Genomic DNA, 23098 nt, shown 5'->3' on the forward strand with positions numbered 1-23098 from the left:
TTGTTTAAGACATCTAACGAAAATAATGAAATTACATAATTTTCTCAAAAATCATAATAAAACTGTATCAATTTTCACAAATTGAAAACAAATTAAGATTATATAAAATTGGATGTCAACTTATAGTTTTAAATAAAAACAAAAATCAAATGGGTTACGAAGAAAAAAAAAATCAAAAGATTCATGTACAGCTAATATTTCTATTGTATTTTTAACTGATACTACGTTTCAAGATATTTTAATTCCGCTAAAATTGTACTATGAGCTACCATTTCATTTTATCAAGTACTTTGACCTATTCCTCTCTTTTAGTTAGGTGATATAGTACGAAAAGAAGTTAGTAGAAAAAACGTAATTTTGAGGTTATTTAGCGCTAATACTGCGGTAATCAAGGGATTTGTGTTGAATAACATTACAATTATTGCTTAATTATGTTTTTTTTTTCCCTCTAGTTAAGATTCGTGAGAATTTAATTAAGAGTGGGAATATGTTTGGACAAAAGAGATAATACTAATCGTGGCCCACTCTTTTTCATGCAAAGCACATTATTTTATTTAGGGTTTAGGATTTTGTCTTACATGCTCAATAATTAAAGTGTGGGTATGGTGAACTTGCGTGGAAACTTCTTCTCCAAACTAATAAAATTAAGAACTTTGGATCATTAAATTTTACTCATCTTCATATAATTAATATAATTCTGTATTATTATTAGTATTATTATTTTTATTTATATGCTAAAAATTAGTTTTATCTATTGTTGATATATGAGATTTAACATTTTTTATTTTTATTTTCATATTCTTTTGATTACTCAATAAAATTATCATATTCTGACCAAAATATTTTTGAGAACTTGTCCTGTTTGAACTTGCTTAGGGAACACATCATGTAGGAAATTTCTACGAGATTGAAAAAGGAAATAGAAGAAGTCTCTTTAGAATCCAAAGGCGTTAAAAAAAATGTTTTGCTCATATTTTCTTCCTAATAATAGTTATGTGGAAATGCTTCAACTTTACCTTTTTAATTTTTTTTTATCAGATTAATTACAAGCAAATAGTTACAAAGAAATGTCTAAGAAACTAAGATAACATTTTGTTTAATTAATACAAAAAAAAAAGTTTTCTAGCATGAAAAAAATTCTTCCCTTTTTGTGAATGGATTTAATGACTACATATACATCATTTAATAATTAAATTATTTAGAAATATATTATTGAAAGAGTTTAAGTTTCATTAGACTGCCAATATAAGAAGGAAAACTTATTTTTCATGACAATTGTCACATGAAATCCTGGTTGTAATGTAAAATCATTTTCATTTCTAAAAATTCTAAGACGATTTTAACTAAATTTTAGGTACGAAGCATAACATATAATTTATTAACTTTTTTTATCTTCTTTTGTTGTTAGATTCAATAATTTTATATTTGAGCAAGCCTAATATTTATTGAAGTAAATCTGACTCATAGATATCTACCATAGTAAATTCTATAACTAGTTCAACAAGTGGGTCTTAATGTATAATTTGCCTAAAATAACATTGTATAAAAAAGGTTTATTAATAATAGTCACAGGTATAATATTGTGAATAATATATTACAAAAAAATTATATTTACCTTTCTTAAAATGCTAATAATTTCACTCATAGTTTTAAAATAAATATTCTTTTTTCTTTTATGTTTGTTTTTAATAAAATAAAATAAACTGATATTGATATTGCATATAATTTTTAAATAAACATCTAATATCTGGTATATATTTAACTAATAAAATTTCTAAGTAAAGTGATACTTACATTTATTATTTTAATTTAAAATTTTTAAATTTAAATTTAAAACAATTCTCTACGCTCTTTTTTGTTACTTTTAAAATTCTATTTTAAATTTTTTATTTAGTTTTTAATTAATGCAATACTTTAACATATAATAAGAAAAATGAATATCACTTTATTAAAAAATTAAAAAAAAAAATATATATATATATATATATATATATATATATGTTTAAACATTGTAGAAGAGAAGAGAGTTAATTAAAACATAATAAAGATATTTAATTTCACCTAAATTATAAACAATCTTTTTTTTACATTAATATATTTTATTATAATTTAAAAACAAAAAAAGGCAAATGTATAATTGCCATTAATGTTCACGCGTTGTACTCAAATAATTCAGTGGAAAGTAATGAAAAGATGAGCTCCGTGATTGACGATCCAAAATGTCACTTTGCTTCTTAAATATTCTATCAATTACTTTTTCACACCCACAAATTCCTTACGTCTCACCCCCTTTCACACCGTTTAAGATGTTCACATAATTTTACATTATTAGATTATTACATTGTTAGAAGTTATCCATTATTTAATAATTTTAGTGTCACTTTTGTAATTGAAAATTAAAAAAAAATGTTAATATCTTCATATTGATTTTAAAGTACATAGATAAGAATAACTACATGCAACATCAATACATAGATATTTTTAAGCATTTACGAGCTAAGAACCTTTTTTTATCACTAATAAGCATTTCATTAGGTAAAAAAACGCTGAAAACATCACTAATTAATAGTATCTTCCTTCTATAGTCTCTACTGATTTCGCATAAACCAAAAGCCAATAGTTTTCAAAGAGAGACACAAAAGAAAATAAAGGGAAAGAGTTATTCCCAAAACCTCAACTTGCATCACATTCTATCACGCGCACCCTCTTGGGGCAAATCCGACCCGAGAACCCGCCAAATCAAACACAACCCGAAATCCTTGCTGTTGAATGTTTCCAATGATAGAAAGCCCACTCATTGTTCCGGCGAACGCAAAGCAGAACCTGCCGCTGTTATCCACCGGAATGAGATAATTCGCCGCCGGTAACGACACATCAGCACCGCGAAAATGCAACACCACGGTCGGAACCTTAACCTCCGGCAACCCCGAAAGATCATAACATGTGTCGAAAAGCGAGAACTCGGGCGCGCGTTTCAAATGCGAAGCTCCGACCCGAAACGCGTCTCTGAGAGCCACGTAAGCAGGTCGCGTGAGGCGCGTCACGGAAGTCCCCGAGTCAATAATCACTCCACCATTCCCGGTCGAGTCGATACGAAAGAGCGAAGCCGAAATGCCTCGAACCGGCGCGCCGCCAACGCTGATTCCAAGTAACTCGAGATAATAAAAGGTGTCGAGTTTAGGGTTATTAATAATAGGAGTGAACCGCGCGGTTCGCGAAACGGCCGAGTCGCCAAACACAATCGAAGACGGTTTGGAGGAAGCGGTTCGATCAGTTAAACAGTATGAAAATTTGTTGTTGAACCGGGCTCCGGCTTGGGTTGGAAACGACAAGCCGCCGCGACCTAGGCCCAACAAACCTGCGGCGCCCACAAAGAGGCCCTCGTTGTCGTGGCCGCAGCCGAGAGCCACACGCTGGACTTGCGCTCGTCGGAACGTGAGAGTTTCTATGGAGAAATCGCCGAACGTGAACGAGCCGTCGCCGTAGGAAACCTGATACTGGCAATTGCTGCTTTTCCGGCTGCATCCCGGCGAGTCGAGGCGGCGGCAGAGGGGGGAGGAGCAGGGTACTCCGGCGAAAGATGAGGACTTTGAAGGATCGAAGATTTCGTCGGTTTGGGAGTAGCATTTGGCGCAGGGTTTGCATTGGAGCCAAACGACGTCGCTTCCAGTGTCAAGCACCATATAGACATACATCGGAGGAGTTCCCACGCCTAGGCGCGTGAAGTACTCGCCGCTACCCTGTGCAAGACCCGAGATCACGGAGCTGCTGAAACCCGACCCAGAAGTTGTAGTCCGGGTTTGGTTCAATGAGGCCAAGGAGAAGAGAGCTTTGACTCTTGCGCCGTCGCGTTGGAGCCTTAGGTGGAAGAGTTGGGAGGGGGTTTTGTTGAGAGAGAGTGCGTCTATGTGGTGGAGATGAACGGAGATGGTGGACGGGTCGGGTTCGGGATCGGACCCAGAGGTGGTGGATTCGGGCCAAGAGAGTGTGGGTGGGTTGGGGAGGTTATGGTTACGGAGAATGAGGGTTTCGGAGTTAAGTGGTTCAGTGTACGCGCCATAGACACAGATGAAGAAGGTTAACAAGGAAGAGAAAAACTGAAACTTTACTTTCTCTTCCATTTTGGAGAGGAAAATGAGACAAGAGTCTCAGAAGGTGGAAGCCAGTTATATAAAAAACTGAAAGGTTTTTCTGGAACTGTTCCATTTTTTATTATATTTTTCAACTTTCCATTTCCTAATTATATAAAATAAAGTATCATGTTTCTTAATATATAATTTTCTCTCAAGTAAAGGTGGTAGAGATATTTAACATGTTTATATATATTAAAAACAATAGTAACTTGTTCTAAGATTAAAAAATAACCATTTTTGTATTCCATTTACAAATTCAGTTAATTTAACTGTTGTGGGAAATCATGAATTTTTACTTGTATAAGGAAAAAAGAGTGAGAAATTGGTAAGACCAATTATAGTGCTCGCACGACTCTGCTTTAATGGTTGGTTGGTGAAAGTTTGGGTTGTACTTCTCAAAAGTGCTGCTAATGAATACAGTGAACTTTATGAAACTTTGTCTGAACTTGTTTATTTCAAATAATTATAATTTGAAATGAAGACATTATATAATAGGTACCAGCTAAATACACCTTAAAATAAACTCATTCGTTTTCACACTGCTGAGTGCAGTAAATGGCGTGGGCCATGTTTGGTTCCAATTGGATTATGTTACTGTTCTTAAAAGATGTACCAATGTGAATGTTTTGAAGATTTACGTGTTATTTCTATGACCGATGATGATGTGGAAAACATGTTGGACTTTAATATCCTAGACCCTTATGAATCCTAGGAGAAAATTTTCAATATGCAAAACTTGCTCATTAAAGTGAAACCTTTTATTTTGTCATCATGTTTTTTTTTAGTGAAGTCGCTTTCTTGTTGTCAAAGCAAAAACCTCATAAATTTCCTGGAATTCTTTTCGAGAATATTAATATTGTTGAAGAAGCACTCTCAAAGTTTATTAAGAGAAGTAATGAAAAAATTACATGCTTGAGACTTTGATTATATAAATTAGCTCCAAACATTTTCAGAGGACCTTAAAATCTTCTTTATGATTGTTAGAATTTGAAGATGTAGAGATGGTGTAAATTATCACTAACTTGTGATGGATATAATTACATACTTGGTATTTGATGGTGTTGTCAATGATTTTATGAATGATAACTAAATGACCATATGTATGTTTGGGAAAACTAATAAAATCTAATTAAATGATTTTTTTCACTTTTAATTGATAAAAAATAGCACAAAGAAGAGAAAGGTTAGATTGGATTTAAATTGCAAATAAATTCAACACACACTATGATGTTTTTAAGACTTGCTGGTTCCTATTGAGGTTTATATTGAGACTTGTTTGATTTATTTTATTATATCATGTTTATATTTTATTTGTGTATCTATTGTATAATTATGAATTTTAGGTCTAAATCTTAATATTAAATTTGTTTAATATGATATATATATATATATACTCATATTTTACGTAATGTATAAAATTTTATGTTTAAAGGATAAAAAATAAACTATTTGCCATAAAGAGATTGGAATTCAGAAAATTACCATGACAGTAATTGAAATATTTTATTCTGAATAATGAATAAAATTTTTTAAAATACAAATAATTATTTGTTATTTTTAAGTGAAATTGCTAACAATAATTGACTTTCCTTAAAACCAGAAATGTTAATTACATTAATTTTATTAAATAAGTTAAAATGGTAACTAGACTATACTAGTGTCTGTGTCTATAGAGTACGATTGAAAACGTTTTTCCAAATTACAAATAATTAAAAAGTAAATATAAAATTGGAAGATAAAATTATTGAATAATCAAAACCACGAAAATCTCTACCGATCAATGAAATTTCTTTTAGAAAAAATCATTTTAATATGAGCTTATCTTAACTTTTTTTCTTTAAATCTAATCTAAAATATTGTATATATTTTATATTCTGGATTTAAACTTTACACTATTAAATAATAAAGCTTTGTATGGTTACAACTTATGTTTAAGTGTTATTATATATTTGATTTGATTTTTTTACAATTTGAATATTAAACATGTGCTATTTTAAATATTATTAACTTAGTTAAATTTTTTAGTGTTATTTTATATTTGTTAATAGTATTCTAACTATATAAGTTTAAGCTAAACGACTAATTATAAGCACATTCTAAATTATTAATATTATTTCGATGAAAAAATAAGGTTAAATTATGTTTTTTGTCTTCATTTTCGTAGCAAAATATCAATTTGATTCTTCTATTTTTTTATCTTAATTTGATCACTATTTTGAGAAATTTTATGCAATCAAGTTAGTTTTGTTAGTGGTGTAGTAACGACATTAAATGGAGTGTCATGTGTCAATTCTTGGATTTTTTTAATTTCTTTTGTTGAATTTTTTATTTATATTTTTTTTAAAAATTAAAATTTTTCCACATGTCAAATTGACAGCGTATCACGTTGTAGTAACAGTATGACGTGGCAATGACATTGTCACGTGTCACTATTATACCAAGTGTCATTTTTTCTATTCTCAATTTGGTCCCAATCTTTTTTTTTTCTCAATTTAGTCTCAATTTTTGTAAAAATTGAGCAATTTTGTCCCTCTCCATATTGAAACCAAATTTAATTTCTATATAAACGTATACAATTATTTCTATCAAAATTGATATTTCAAGTAAATATTTTTAACAAGATTAAGTTTATTTAAATTTATATTTTACATTGAACTTTATTTAAAATTGTTTTAAAGTTGTTAATAGAAAATAATACTAATAAATAAATAAAAAATCATAAATTATATTGATATTTTATTACATCATACTTTAATATTGTTTTTTATTTGAATTTATATTTTAAATAATTTTATATTTTTAAAATGTGTAAAATTCAATAATTTATATACAAATGCTTGAGTTGGTGTAAAAATAACAATTATATAAATGTTAAAAAAAACAACTACTTTATGTAACAATTAAAAAAAATAATTTAAAATTTGAATTTTTTTTTAAATAAAGTTGAATATGAAACAAATTTAAATAAATTTAGTTTTGTTAAAAATATATAATAAAAATATCAATTTGAATACAAATATCAAATTTAATAAAAATATCTGTAAAACAATTATATAAAAGTTAATTTTTGTTTCAATTTGGAAGAGAACGAAATTGCACAATTTTTACAAAAATTAAGACTAAATTGAGAATGAGAAAATGACATGTGAAATAATAGTGACATGTGATACTGTCACTACCACATCACACTGTCACTGTTGTGCCACGTGACACAATGTTAGCTTGACACGTGACAAAATTTTTATTTAAAAAGAAATCAAAAAATTCAAGAACTGTCACGTGACACCTTATTTAACGTTGTTGTTACACCACTAATAAAAATTACTTGATTATATCAAATTTCTTAAAATAGAATTTAAATTGAAGTAAAAAATAATAAATTTACTAAATTAATATTTTACTACGAAAATTAGGACCACATATATAATTTAACTAAAAAGCAAACGGTTCTAAACTTTTATGAATTTCAAAAAAGCATGCATGACCCAACTGCAATAGCTGCCAAAAGGTTCATCCCACTATACACATTTCATACACATTTATAGTTATGTTGTCTCTCCCTGCACTTCCAACCACTTATCCTGTACCTTCAAAAAAATTTAAAATTCTCACTTTTTCTTGAGTTAAAAACTAATTATATTTTTACCCTTTGTAAATCATCCATCCCAAAATATTTTTTCAATGAATATCGACATTTATACTTTATTTTATTTTACGAATGATATTCGATATTATATTTTGTCCTTTTATTACAAATATTAAAATTTAATATATAATATTTCTTTTATAGATGTCAAAATTTAATTAATGTATATTTAAAAGATTTTATTTACCGGATATTGACATCCGATATATATACATATAAATAAATTCTCTAAATCGTGGGTTTAGTGGAGAGATGCATTAAAGTAAAAAAGGAAAAAAATTTCAAAATTACTATTTTGGAAAATTATTTTTCATTAAACACCATCACTTGAAATTGACAATTTTATTAGCATCACGACCAGACTCCATGATTAATTTATACATATACAAAAAGCTCTACACTATAATTTGTTGCTATTTTTGGAGTAAATTTTTTTATTGACTTTTTGACATATAATATATTTGAAATTGTGTTTTTATTTTTAATAAATAAGATTTCTGTTAAAATATGGTATTATAAAGAATTGAATGTTAAATAAATACATTTTTTATAATTTAATATCAAATAAATAAATAATTTATCATTGTAATTTTTTTAAAATAAAATAAAACATCTTAATAATTTATAACAATAATAAATATAAAAACTTTACTAAACAAATATACAAATACTTATTCCGATTTTGATATACCACTTAAGAAATTGAATATCACTTGTATTCCCATTTAATCAATATTAATATTACCCAAAATTACTGAATTATTTTGATTTAAACGTATCATGGTATCTTTTGAATACGCACCACTTTAAATCACAGGCAGAGAGGAACCTTCAAATTTGAGATAGAGAAAGTCACACTACTAAAGAACAATTTGTAAACGGGTGGGACCAATAAGAATCCTTAGTAAAGTAATAATATTATTAGGTATATTGAATAATATAATCTAAAGTGGTGTGGACATAAGACTCAACAAGAGAAAGGTTGAATAAAAATTCCAAATTATGAAATTCAATTTAAATTTATATTACCTCTAAATTTATTTAAATGGATTCATTCTAAATTTAAATTCATATTTTAAGATTTTAAATCCACTTCACTTAATTGGATTAAAATTAAATTTGGATCGAATTTAATTTAGATTAGATTTAAATTAGATATTTTTTGAATTTTGAAAATTTAAAATTAAAGTACATTATTTAAGATGCAAAGACAGTTGAACCGAAGATTCGGTGGGTCTTTCTTCCTTCACCCCTTGTTTTTATTTTTTGTCATCGTAAAAGGTGCAATCACCAAATGACCCCTTACTAAAATTATCATAAAAAATTCTTACACTTCCTTATTTTGTTTATACTTTGTGGCTTAAGTGTTTTCGGAACACTCATTCTAAAAAGTACAAAAAAAAAAAAAAACATTCTGGATGGGATGTTTTGGAAGGTATTTCTAAATCCTTAAATATATTCCGAAACATATAATCTAGAATATAAAAAAGAAATCGAAAATGGATGATCTAAATATTCAGATCTAAAAATGACTTTCTAAAAAGGAGAGGGAGCTATCAAGGGAGAACTGCACAGAGGGAGTGAAGGCCCTAGCGTAGAGAAATATCGAGGGGAGGAAGAAGCTTGAAGAGAGAAAAGAAAGAATGGGGAAGGAAGGTGCAATGGTGTGGGTAGGTGAAGCTTTTGCCCTATAGGGTTTTTTCGTATAAGGGTAAAATGGGGATTTTAAATTACATACAACTGCAAGAAGAAAAAAATGAGGTGCAAGAAAAAGCAATAAGATAAGGTATAACTAAGTCCATTATGTTGTCTATGGGATCAAAGTTTAAGCTTAGTCCAGTTAAGACGAAAATCGAGCAAATCGATCACAATAAAACTAAATTATGTCGAATTAAAATTGGATTGAAAAGATCTAAATTTAGTTTATTTACTTAAAATCGATTTAAATTATAAATTCAATCTATTTTAATAAATTTAAATTGAAATTCAATCCATAAATCTTAAACTAAGTCAATCTGGGAGTCTCGCTTCTCTGTTCAGTTTTTTTCTTCTGCTAAGTATTAAAAATACATTATTTTGATGTTTTAAAGATAATTTTAATATATTTTAAAATTAATGATCATAAATGTATTTTAAAAATAAAACAGATAAACAACAGAAACATAGAAGTAGAGAATCCAAACTTGTCTGATTTGTAACATAAAGTTTGCATTTAATCGTAGTGGCCAATCATTGTTATTGTGATTGGAATATACAAGTAAATTGGAGACCGAACCAGCTTCTTGCGAGACTATACTGACAAGCACAAAATAGAACTGCATATATATTATAAGCAATGAGGCTGTCACGTGTTCTTATTTTAAACTAGTTGTCTAATACACACAGAAAGAATAATGCAGTTAAATGTTGAAGCCCTAGAACTATATATTATGGCCATTTATTCTTCTTCCAAATTAACATCCAACATGCAACTCATCATTGTCACTTCATTTCTACGAATCGGTAAAGAGTACGTAGTTTCTCTTCATTTCCATGAATCCTGCAAAACTGAGTATGCTGATCAAGTTATTACACTTGAAAATTTGACATCATGTGGCAGAAGATTTAACATGGTGCAAGATTGAAGACAAAATTGCAATCAGAAAGAAGGCCTGTAAGAGATTAGACAAATAACAATAATTTTTTCACGTAAATGTCAAGCTTTGTTATGGATAACCTTTTATAAATCATGGGTTGATATAATTCATTTATAAAAGGTACTCTCGCCATCATATTTTTTTAAAAGAAGTCCATTAAATACAAATTTAAACAACAGAAAAAATAGAAGTGCCTTAGAAGGACATTAATATAAAAACTGACATTCTGAGTTATTATAAGCTATAGCCAACAATGTTGGTGGCAAATTAAGTTATAAAAGCAAGCTAGCCTTAAATATTGTGGGGAACATGGCGTTACTTAACGACAATAATCTTCATATGCAGAACGTGGGTACGTGTTTTAGTATTGTGTCCACTAATGATTGCATTGGCAATATCCTATATGTTATATATGTTATAAATTGAAAATAAGATAATTTTATAATATATAAATGAGTCTAATTTTTATTTTAGAATTTCGTTTTGTGGAATTGAATTCTTTAACACTACTGGCTTATTCTGCATAATCATATATAACTGTTTAACTAGTTCTTATGAGTAATTAAAATAGAATTTGGCACTTTGGATTTAAAGAGAAAGTGGATTATGAATTTGAAGCACAGAGAGACAAAGAGAAAAAACAAAAATGGTCACATCTACAGTTATTTGGTTGAACACAACACCACATGCCATTATTCATTTTTGACCCTTACTTTGTTGCATCAGATTATCGACTCCCCACATCACATCTTTCCTTTCTTTTAATGGACTTTCACTGCCTCTTAAGGCCAATTCTATTTCATTCTCTTTCTTTATCTTTTTTTTTTTTTTTTTCTTTTGTGGAATCTCAAAACTAAGTGTTTTCATCATCTACATAGAACAGAATATGCTGTGAATACAGGATTTTCTCTCAGGGAAAGATTAAGGGTATCTCATCATGAAATATTACGAACTCAAAACAATGTTTTTGTTGGATTTTGGAAGATTTTCTAGTGTCGAAATATAATAAGTTATACATACGAGAAATCATAAGATTCAATATTTGTATTTCAATGTACTTTTAACTCCTTGTACTTGTAATATATTTTTGTTTTTAAATTCTAAAAATAATAGATATAATTATTTTAAGAACATTTTTTTTGAGTTTAAAAATCAAAATATATTAAAGTTTAGACAAAAACAAATTTTAATTTTGTATAAAAAAAATTAAAAGCATATTTATCATTTGTTTTATTTATTATATTAATGAAATTTTTTTATGTTATTAAAAATAAAGATTCTATATATATTGAATTTTACCCACTTGGGTGGTAAAGAAATTTGTACTTGGAAATATTATGAATAGTTTGTTTCTCTTCATACTCGTTTTTAACTATATTAAGTGATTAAAATTATTTTTCTTTATATGATATTTTATTATAAAATTAATATAATTATAATTTTTTTTCTTATCAATTGCTATTAAAAAGGTTAAATATTATTTTTGAGATTAAATTATTAATAATATTATATTTTATTCCGAATGAACTTTTTCTCATGTAAAACAAAATGTTAATAAATAAAAAATATAGGTATATATCTATTATATGATAAGATGAGAAAGTGAAACAAATTTTATAATACTCAGATATCAAAGATGATGATGTGTATATATTTTTACATCACAAGCTAAAACATAAACATGTCTAGTCAAATTCACTCATTCCTTCTTCTTATCATATCTACTAATAATTTCTTCTTCAACTTTTAAACTTTTGGATTACTCTCATATTCAAATAACTTTCTATGTTTTGCCCCATTAAGAATGAGAAGAACCAATCTTGGAGGACCTGCATGTTGTTGCACAGATATGTCCTAAAACGTAATAATTTTACACAAGTTAATCTACCATTATCATAAATAATAAATCCAATGTGAGCTTCTACAATATTCAAATTATCACTTAAGATTATTTACCTAAATATATCCCATTGATACCACAATCCAAAAACCAGTAGCAAACTCTAGAAGAAAATTAATATATAGGGAAGGTCGAAAGGAACATCTACACATCTTTTATCATTAATTCTAAAATCATGTATTCACCATCATAATAATCTATCTATATCTATATCTATATATATATATATATATATATATATAAAAGTTATATATAAAAAAGTGATTGTTGACCGAGTAAGCTCCACAAAAGTTTTATATTCTATTGGTTCAAAAATTTTAAAGACATGTTTATTTTGAAATGTAATCACAACACTATTTTAGGAGCTCTATGAAGCAGATAATAATATAGGAGTACTATGATGTGGTTTTTTAGTTTTAAGAAAAGGAATGACCTATTCAAATTTTAAAACATTATTTGAAACACATTGTTCTATTCTATGTGGTGCTTTTCCGTCACCTAACGTGAATCAAATTTTGTCAGTTTTCACGGTTTTCCTCTCAAACGAAAAGCACGTTTGGGCGCATGTCCCTATTGACTTCTTCCCTGGACCATTTCTTATTCTCTTTTTCTTTTTGGGCTTAATCTTCCAAAACTACTTCAACAAACACCACCTTCAAATTCTAACCATAATAAAAATCATACAAAAATTACTTTTGTTGAACGATTTTTAGTACTCCATGAATCTCAAATTAACATAGAAAAGTGCAAAACATGATTTTTTTTATTAGTTTCCTTATCCAAATTCAACATGGGGTAACATGCATTAAAAGTGGCCCTACTATAAGAGGTTGCATGAGTTATAATGGGGATTGAGGGAAGAAAAAATGATGAAGAATGGAAGGGAAAAATACAAATATTGGTGGGCGATCTTTATCATTGAACTATAGAGAAGGAATCATTCGCAAGTGTTTGATGTAAAATTGACACGACCTTGTTGGGGTTTCTCTCAGCATCAACGACACCTTATGTCACACACACACTTTCTCTCTTTGCATCGTTTTCTTTCCTTTGCTTTTCTCAAAGTCCTACCTTTCATTCTCTTCCATAAGCAAACACATGCACCACATGATCCTTGTCACCGCATAACTCATTGGATGAAAAGAACTCGGCACGTGAACGTTTCACAATTCAATATCATCAAATCAAAATATCAAATGGGACACGAGTCACACGATGCTGCACTGTGCAGGACCACGCAACATAATAATAATTATTATTATTTTATGTGAAACTCTGCATAATGGAGCTTCTATCTGTTGAATTTAACCTATGTTTACTTTCTTCTGCATCAGATACCTCAAATTCAAACTTGTTATGGAAAGGTCGATATAATAAACAAAGGAACTCACTGCAGTGTAGAATGTAGAATCCTTTTTTTTTTTTACAGTACTATGGTTGATCAAATAAAACCATGAATCTACTGTGAAAGAGTTTGTTGGCCCTTTTATTTCCACTCATTTTCTAACTTCTGGAAAAGCCAGCTAAAGACATGAATCACAAACCACTGCCATATGCAAGCAGAAAGAAAAAAGAATAAGAAACTCATCTTCCTATAAAAGGAAAGTCTTTATTTATTTACACAAGCTAATGCATCTTATCAAGAAACATGCATTTCTAAAGCAGGAAATAAAAGATGTTATTGAGTTAGGAATGAATTTGCTCACATTACAATGAAAGAAATTACATTAGAAGATATAATATAGTTAAAATGTGACAGTGACAATGACAAAGACAAAGACAAAATCAGCAGAGAAATAACTGATATTTTTGCTGCAGAAGACTTGGTAGAATACAAGAAACAGGCAAAGGAAAAGATTAGGCTATATGATATGAGGAAGGTAAAATGGTAGTTCTGTTAAACTAAACAAAATAATTGGCATAGCAGGAATGATAGTTCTTATGATAAACTGTGTATATTATAGACAAACATAAATTGACTACCCTAGAGGGTTAATAGAAGCTATTATTATTCTACTTTCCTAGTTCCCACTGCTTTACTTTAAGATTCTCTATAGTATAACAAAATTTCTGAAGACAATGTAGATATTTGGCTCTTCTATGTGTATCATGCTATGGACTATGTTAATTGCAATTCTCCATATCACAATGTCTGTATGGAGTTGGATTCTTTGGAAAACAATGCAATCAACTTTTCCTTAGTCAGCTGATCAGGTCCCTCAGATTTAACTACAAATGTATGGAAAACAGTATCATTTGCAGCAGTAAGTTTTGAATCAACAACACCAATCTCTGCTTCTTTCAGGGTTTGAATCACTTTTGAAATCGGATGAAAATCAATAGGGCAGCTCACCTTTACTACCACCCCATCTTGTGCAGCTTCAACATCCACATCAGAAACTCCATTACTGTGATTTTCTGATCTAGCATTGGCCTCCATTACTGATCCATCCATAGAGGAGGTGCTTCCAAATCTCTCTCTCTCAGACTCCATGCTCTTGAGTTTGGCTTGAAGTTCATTGATGTAAGCAATAGCATCTCCCAACAGAGATGCCTTGTCCATCTTGGAGATGTTTGGAACAACAGCACGCAGGGCATAGAACCGCTGGTTCAGCTTCTCCCTCCTTTGCCTCTCTGCCTCCACATGGTTGAGGGGCTCCTCCCTTCCATTCGCCGGCTTCCTTCCCCGCTTCCTCGGCCTCCGGTCATCTGCAACACTCGCTCTCTCCTCCTTGCACGAGGCCTCAACATCAGAAATCTCAGATTCAGCAATCATTGATCTCCCTGAAGCCCTTGAAGTGGCTCCTGAGAAATCAATCTGCATCTGAGCCGGCCTTTGCTGCTGGTAATTGTTATGCACAAAATCATGCCTTGTGCCATTGGCCAGCTCCGGCACCGACAATGCACCGGAGGTGGACAACCTAGGAGCAAGAATTTCAGGAGGACCAAGCTGTCTCATGACTTGACCTGCCCCCCAACTAGAACCATGGATACCGTTTGGAAAACCAATACTATTCCCATTGGGGTGACCTCCCCAAGCCCTTGGCCTCTCCTCCATTTTCCTCACAGCAAGTTTCTCCCTGAATTGAGTCACACTGTTCAAATCTTGCCCAAAAATCTTTGGAACTCCGTTTCCTTCTACTCTATTGTTACTACCATTACTGCTGTTGTTCTTTTCCTTGTCCCCAATTGCCACACCAGAGAAAAGGGCATTTGCATTCTCATCTCTTTTCTCGCTCACCAAATCAAATGGTGCAATTGGCTTAACCCTGGGCGGGACCAACGATGCCTGTGCAGAAAACACAGACTTCAAAGCATGCAAAAGCTCAAAACTCTCACCCACCATCCTCACAGACCCCATCTCCACCACCCCCATATCAGTAGGAACCAAAACAACAGTCTGAATTCCAGCAGATTTGGCCAAGAAAGACCTCACACAGTAATCAAAACTAGATTTGAACACATCTGAGAGCCACAAATGCTTCCCGGAAGCAAAACACTTACCTGGACCCCCCAGTCCACGGGGAAAAGAGAAGTACATGGAAGCAAGAAAGAACATCTCCGTGTCAGTAACACGGTCCAACCCAAAAGCATAATTGTCCTCATCAGAACCCCCAAAAGTCATGTGCAGCTTCTGCAACACCCTCTTCCTCATCCTCTGCACCTTCTCGTCGTCACCAACAACCCCTCTCCCTCTCACTTCTCCGCTCTCTTCTCCCTCCCTCGGTTCCCTGCAACACCCATCTCCCCACCCCAAGACCCAATCCCCAAACTTCGACTGCGAAATTTGCCAGAAGATCGCATAGTTCCAACTGAAGTTCGACGCGTTAGGACGCTCCACGAGATCCGAAAGCTTGTTCTGCAGATTCTCGCCGCTCCCAAGCGCCATTAACAGATTCTCGTTAGAAACAGAATTCGCCACCAAGTAATCAAACGCGCCGCGACCCAGCACCTCCACCACCATCGCTTTCTCTTCCTCATTCCACACCCCTCCCAACCCCACCTCAATCTTCATCCCCTAAACCCAGCAAAATCTCAACTTTCTCAAAGCCCAAATCCAGAAACCTCAGATCTCGCAGAATTTCAACCTGGGGTTCCGGAAAATCAGAAAAACCTAAAAACTGTCCAAACGGGTAACAACTCAACAAGGGACAACATTATGAGCACACCCAGTGTTCAAGTTATCAAAAGGGTGTCTGTGTCTCCGAAAAAAAAAAAAAACATGTCTGTGTCTAAGCTCCACCAGATAATAAGCAAAGGAAGATAAAAAGGATTCTTCAGTTTTCTCTGTGAACCTATTCTTATTACGACAAAGAAAAAAAAAAGTTTCAGAGTTTGGGAGAAAGAGAGAAGAAGTGTGTGAATGAACAATGAACAAATAACAATGCGGCTTACGTTCTCTAACTCCGAACTCACTCTTTCTTTCTTCCTATGTTGTAACCGCAAAGTGCGAAAGAAACCAACTAGGGTTAAAGTTTAACCAGGGTTACTTGGTTGGAAGTTGAGAGGTAGTGGTTTTGGTTGTTTGCTCCTATCTATCTACTAGTCTTGTACTGAAGCCTGCAATATACTAAAATAAAAATATTAAATAAACTGATAGTAATTAATGTGTTGATATAAATAAAATATGTGTATTTAAATTAGCATGTGTGGTAATAAATGAGAGAAACCATAATGAAAAAACAAAACAGTGGTATTTATATAACTTAGTGCGTAAGTAGATAAGGACAAGTTAACCTTGGAGTTTAAGGTAGTATATGAAATTCGTGATACTCGTGCTAAACAGTGACACGCAATCCCTCACATGTGACTCACAGTTATTAATCTGAATGGCTGAATTTCGTGTTTGTGTGTGTGCATGTTAAAGATGGAATTGGTTGGTTTGGTGGTGTCTTCTCACTCTCATTTCAAAATCATTGCAGAAGTTATTTTAGTTTTTCTAAATCAAAACATCAAAACAAGAAACAAATATATCTATACAAGAAACTGCTCTTTTAAATACTGGCAAAAATGCATTATTTTGTCTTTTATTTACTCTCTCCAAAAATGCATTACTGCTCTTATAAATCTGTCATATAAGATTCAGGAGGAAAATAATTTGATGCCTCTGATACTGGATTGGTCTTTTCTAAAATGTTGGGAGATTGAGAGACAAAGTTTATTTTAAATTAAATTAAATTTTACTCTAGATTTTTTTTAGTGAAGAAAATTGATAAAAAAAACAGATTTTTAAGGAAATAAATGAATATTAATGTTTACTTTATAGCGAATCAATAAACACAATTTGTGAGAAGATATATAAGACCATGGATACGGGTATTAATAACTAGCTTAGTAGTGCTACATTTATGATAGATTACTATAGTTTATTAATTACTATTGTGTGATATGCTTGTGGTGTGAATATAAATTGGATGTGCTAATATAGTAAATATATCATTAATAGTTTATTAATTTATGTTTTTTTAGGTAAATTTTAGTAAGACAGTTAAGATTAAAATTATGATTAGACATAAAATTGTAAATAATATATATATATATATATATATATATATATATATATATGAAAACTTTAATTAGATCTTATTTTAATTGAAATTTATTAAAGTGCACAAAACATCTTTAATTTTTAATTAAGTTTGTCTTTTGTTTTAATTGAAGCTACATTCTTAATAAATGACGCAATTGAAAAAAAAAAAGAAAATTTTAGTTGCATTTATTTTTAATTAAATGGTGTTATACTCACAATACTCATAAGTATCTAAATTTTCAATTGCATTAATTTTGATTAGAATTATGTTTTTTTTGAACTAAATTCACCTAGAAAGATGAACACCTGGTGTAACTGATAATTTAGAAAAAAATTAATTATTTACACAATTTTATAATTTTATTTAATGATTTAAAAAATGTATGGTATTACGTGATATCTAAACGAAAAATATTGTGTAAATCGTACAATATTATAATAATATTACAAGTTAAGTATCAGTTTTATCTATAATAATTTATAGTATTTTATTTTATAAAATACATTAAATAAGAATGTGTTTGATATATTATAAATAATAAACGCATTTAATGCTTTTTATTTTTTTAAATAATTATTATCAAACATAATGATGATAATAATATGTAAAACCATTCTTATTTGATAACAATGTATCCTGTATTTTTCTCGCTTCATGTATAAATCATATCTAACTTACAAGATTTTATATGTATATTTCCCTTCCATGGTTCGTTGTTTTTCTCCAGGTACAATGTATTATACTATTTTAGAATAATTTCCTTAACAATTATTCTTAATAATAAATTAATAAAATAGCCTTTAATTTTGCCTCCATCTCCCATCTTATTTATAAATAAATTCATTTTAATTTCTCAAGACATTTCTATTTCCATAAATATTAATGCAATTAATGGGTTAACTCCTTTTTGCCTGTCACTTGTAGTTTTGTTCCATATTGATGTATATATTTAATAGAAATCAAAACAAATTTTGTGTTCATATTTTAGAGATCAAATTTTAAATTGTAAAAAGTGCACCCTAAGTCCATAGCTGTTCATACAAGTTTAAATTAAACTCTTAAATTTACAAAATTAAAAACTCAAAATTAACTAGAGATAAGTTGAGTCAAACAAAGAGAGTCAAACAAGAAAATACTATATTCATTTCGATAATATTTAAAATATATAAAACTTCATATAAAATGGGAAAAATGTGAAATTCACATTTAAATTGTACTGTATGGCCTAGTCGGTCGGTTGACTGCTAACTGATTGTGGTAAGATATGATTTTTCTCAACTGTTGTGGTCTGTCACTCAATGTAACGCATCGACCAATAGCTGATCGGTTGAGATTACTTTAATAAATGTTTGCATTTATGCAAACAACAACTAATAGAAGTCGGTCAGATCCCTTCCCAAAGTTACCAGTTGGACTGCCTCCAAAATTCCACCATGAGATCTATTTATACAAGTAATGTGCAACAATCAGCAACTGAGCAGCCCTCGAGCAGTGACAACAGTTGGAATGTTCCCATGATTCCACCTTGGGGTCCACTTATGAAAATGTGTAACAATGACCAGTTACGGGTAGATTTCTCCCTTCCAGTTTCAACAGTTGGAATGTCTCCAAGATTCCACCCTAGTGTCCTCTTAAGCCGACCGAACGACATTAAGTAAATCAACCAACTGATTATTATTGTAAAATCATGTTTAAAAAGCATTTGGACCTTGATTAGGCCAACCCTAATTGCCCATGTTTTTTATATACTAATAAATAGATTTAAATTCCAAAATCAATATTTTTTTTTCAAAAAATAAAATAAAATAAAACAAAATAATGTACAAAATTTTGATCTAATCTTTTTCACATCCATATGTGTTATCATCTTATTAAAATTAATATTTTCAGGGTAATCATTGAAATTTTAATGAGAAATACATGTGATCCAAAGAAAATACAAATACTTAAAGAACACTTTTTTTTTTCAACATCGAGCTTGAATTTTATGGATATAAAAAAAATATTTACGTAAATATGTGTTAACAAGATAGTTCATTCCTATTTATAACCAATGAAAAAAAAATCTTAATTTATTCTAAAGTAACCAATAAAAAAATATCGTGCATAATTTGAAGTCTTATCAAATATATTAAGAGTAGTGAAGGATTAAAAAGTCAAAATTATAAAAAAAAAAATTAACAAGTTTCATTTAATTAAAACGTCTTCTATTAAAGAAATTTATTCTAAATTTTTTTTACTTTTTCTTTAAGAAATATCAAGACTCATGGTGTTAAAGATAATAAATTTGTTTATAGAGTAAATTCTCTTTTTGCTATTTTCTTAAGTAAATTATAAATTTTGTTGCACGTCAACTATGAGGAGTCACATGTAACCTTAGGCAACTTTATTTTATTCTATGCTCTTTTATAGTTATGAAGATGTGCTTAGATTTTGATGTGTAGTTAAATTTAATAGAGGACTTTTGGTTTATGGGAAGGCTTTGTGAGTAAGGGGGTATTCATCTTATGTAAGGGAAGCTAGTTTATTTATAACAATTGCATTGTTGTTTTGAATTGATAAATTAAAAATTATTAGTAATGTTAATTAGGATTGATTGCTTGAACCATTATTTTATGATTTGATTGGTATTATTGTTTGTGGAGCTAGTTTTGATTATCTAGGACTGTCCATTTGATATATACGAGAGTTATTTTGAACTAAAACAAGACATTTTACATTAAGAAAGAACTAAAATTACATATACAATCAATTGGACAATCTATTCAAGTTAAATTGGGAGGAGTTTAAAATTGGTTACAACGTTGTATGGCACAAAACTGTTAGGTGCCATTCGTAGACATCTGAATAATAAGTAGTGGTCTAGATCATGGGATGCCACCCTGGTACCGCTGAGGGATCCAGAGCGTTGGGCAACCCTATGATAACGCTGGACACTATAGGTCAAAGTTAAAACATTGGAAGATACATCACCCCAAAATGATAAAGTAGGTCATTGTTATCAGGTCGAGTTGGTGTTTTCAATCTACTAAACTGCTTTGGTTCACTCTTATTTAGTCCACCAAACTAATAGACCAAAGACGAGTTACGGAAGGCGGGTCTACAAACCCATTTTTTATAAATTCAAAATTAAAATAGAAAATAATTTAAAATATTAATTTATTATATCAATTTAAAGATTTAAATATATTATAATATTTTAATTTAAATCATTAGCGCTTTAATTTTTTAATTTATAATTATTAACTATAATAAAATAATTAAACATAATAAGTATTTTAATTTATTCAATTAAAAATAGTAATTAATTAATTAATGACTTATAAATAATTATATAATTAAATATATTTTGAAAATATTTATATAATTAAATATGTTATATATATATATATATTTTTTTTTTTAAAGATAAAAAAATTGTTTAACTTTTAACTATTTTAATATCGAGCAGTAGGTCAATAACAAGATGAACATACCCTTCTTATCATCCTAATTTTCTTCTTTTAATAGAAACACACGTGCTACCACGTGCGTTTACTTTTTTTATGACAACAAAAAATAACTAAATATAATAAAATTCTATAACTTTATTATAAATAGTTTTTATTTATTTACAAATAATTTTTATTATTATAAATATTTATTTTAATTTTAAAATGGTTAAATAAATAAAAACAGTATAAAATAATTAAATATTTTAAAAAGTATATTAAAAGATAAAATTAAATTAAAAAATATTACTCAAAGAGTATAACAAAAACTAAAATGAGAAAAACTCTTATGTATAATGTTAAACTTTTTCATATTTTCTCAATATTGAAGTTTGAATCATACTTAAATTCTCAGTGTGAGATAAAAAGTCAGCCACATGCTTTATTATTATCCCATAGGCTATAACACAATAACATGGATTGTTTAACTAGCAAGAAAAAAACAATAAAGGGGGAATAATATCCTAATTAGTTCTAACACAATAAAAATGTTGATTTAATTTCGTTTTATACGCTAAGTATCATTAAATATCATTAAATGAACATGATAGGTGATTACATAAGTTTTCCAATACTGGCTTAAATTCATAATATATAAATTGATCCATGCAACTGTTATGTCTTCAATTCTATATTCTTTACCTAACATTCCTTTTAGTGTAAGTTATACTTTTATAATATTTTTGCTAGCTTTTAATACCCTTTAGAAAATTTATTTAATGAAAAATAATCATTCAATATTTTAATTCCCTTAGCAATAAGTTATTGAACGAGTGGGGATTATTATTAATTATTAACTATATATATTTTGAGTAATTTCTTTTTTCTACGTTTTTAATTAACAAGCTGAACAATCTTAAAAAAATAATTAAGTGAAAAGTAATTCTGTTTAACGACACCTTAAAGTTAAAAAAAAAAAAAACGTTTAGTATTTTCTTCTATCTATGTTGGCGTTTTAAAACACAAATTTTATTGTCATAAATATTTTAAAATATAACATTTTGATAAAAAGAAAATAAATCACACCGGTTAGCTTGAAAAAGTTGTACTGATGTTGTTGCCAACTAATTAAAATTAGCTTTTAATTAATGCGAACCTTTATTAACGGACTTCACGGTGACGGTGACCACAAATAAAACTCAGTTTTTTATTACAAATATTTAAAACACTTAATTTAAGATTCTTTTATTATGAAATAGTTATAAATAAATATAAAAAGACACAAAATGAGAATTCATAAAAATAAAAATTTCATATATCAGAGGGATGCAGAGGAAATAAAACACGCGAGAGACAATAAACGGTATCATAAAGGTTATAAAAAAATTATCGTTCACGCATGGTTCTGTTTATTTCACATGTTTTTTTTTTTTTTATTATGGTACGGTACCACGACAAGGGTTATATAATGATGATGAAGAAAGTTAAAGATGGTAGAAAACGCAATGAGACACTATTAATCATTATTTTTTTGGAATCATAAGGTTGAAAGTTATCCATAAAAGGATTCATAGGAACCAAACACATTTTGGTGTGTTTGAGGTTTCAAGTTTAATTACTTTGCTAAAGATAAAGCATATCTTACCCTCTTCCACCTTTATGGTGGACCAAATTTGGAGTGGAACATAAGACAAAAAAAATATTGAAAATAAAAATAATAATGATCAAATAACCTAAATAAATGATAATAACATTGATTAAATTAATTACAAAAATAACATAAAACATAATGTTTGTCCCAATAATACAATTAAAGCGGAG

The 23098-nt window shown here is 29.4% G+C and overlaps 1 protein-coding gene and 1 pseudogene across 1 annotated transcript; both read right to left on the minus strand.

Annotated features, from left to right (window-relative positions):
* Window positions 1-2488: 2488 nt before the first annotated feature.
* LOC114167200 (aspartyl protease family protein 2 pseudogene) lies at window positions 2489-4149 on the minus strand (annotated as a pseudogene).
* A 10038-nt stretch (window positions 4150-14187) lies between these two features.
* LOC114166881 (transcription factor MTB1-like) lies at window positions 14188-16862 on the minus strand. Its single transcript, XM_028051759.2, has one exon. The coding sequence runs from the start codon at window positions 16328-16330 to the stop codon at window positions 14459-14461; it is 1872 nt and encodes a 623-aa protein (XP_027907560.1). The 5' UTR covers window positions 16331-16862; the 3' UTR covers window positions 14188-14458.
* Window positions 16863-23098: the final 6236 nt, after the last annotated feature.

The sequence above is a fragment of the Vigna unguiculata genome, chromosome 10 (assembly GCF_037176805.1).
Source record: "Vigna unguiculata cultivar grain cowpea cultivar isolate G323 ecotype 2 chromosome 10, ASM3717680v1, whole genome shotgun sequence".
Lineage (NCBI taxonomy): Eukaryota > Viridiplantae > Streptophyta > Magnoliopsida > Fabales > Fabaceae > Vigna > Vigna unguiculata.

What these genes read in the sequence shown, in the direction of transcription:
- LOC114166881 (XM_028051759.2), bottom strand. Translation starts at nt 16,330, where the DNA reads ATGAAGATTGAGGTGGGGTTGGGAGGGGTGTGGAATGAGGAAGAGAAA.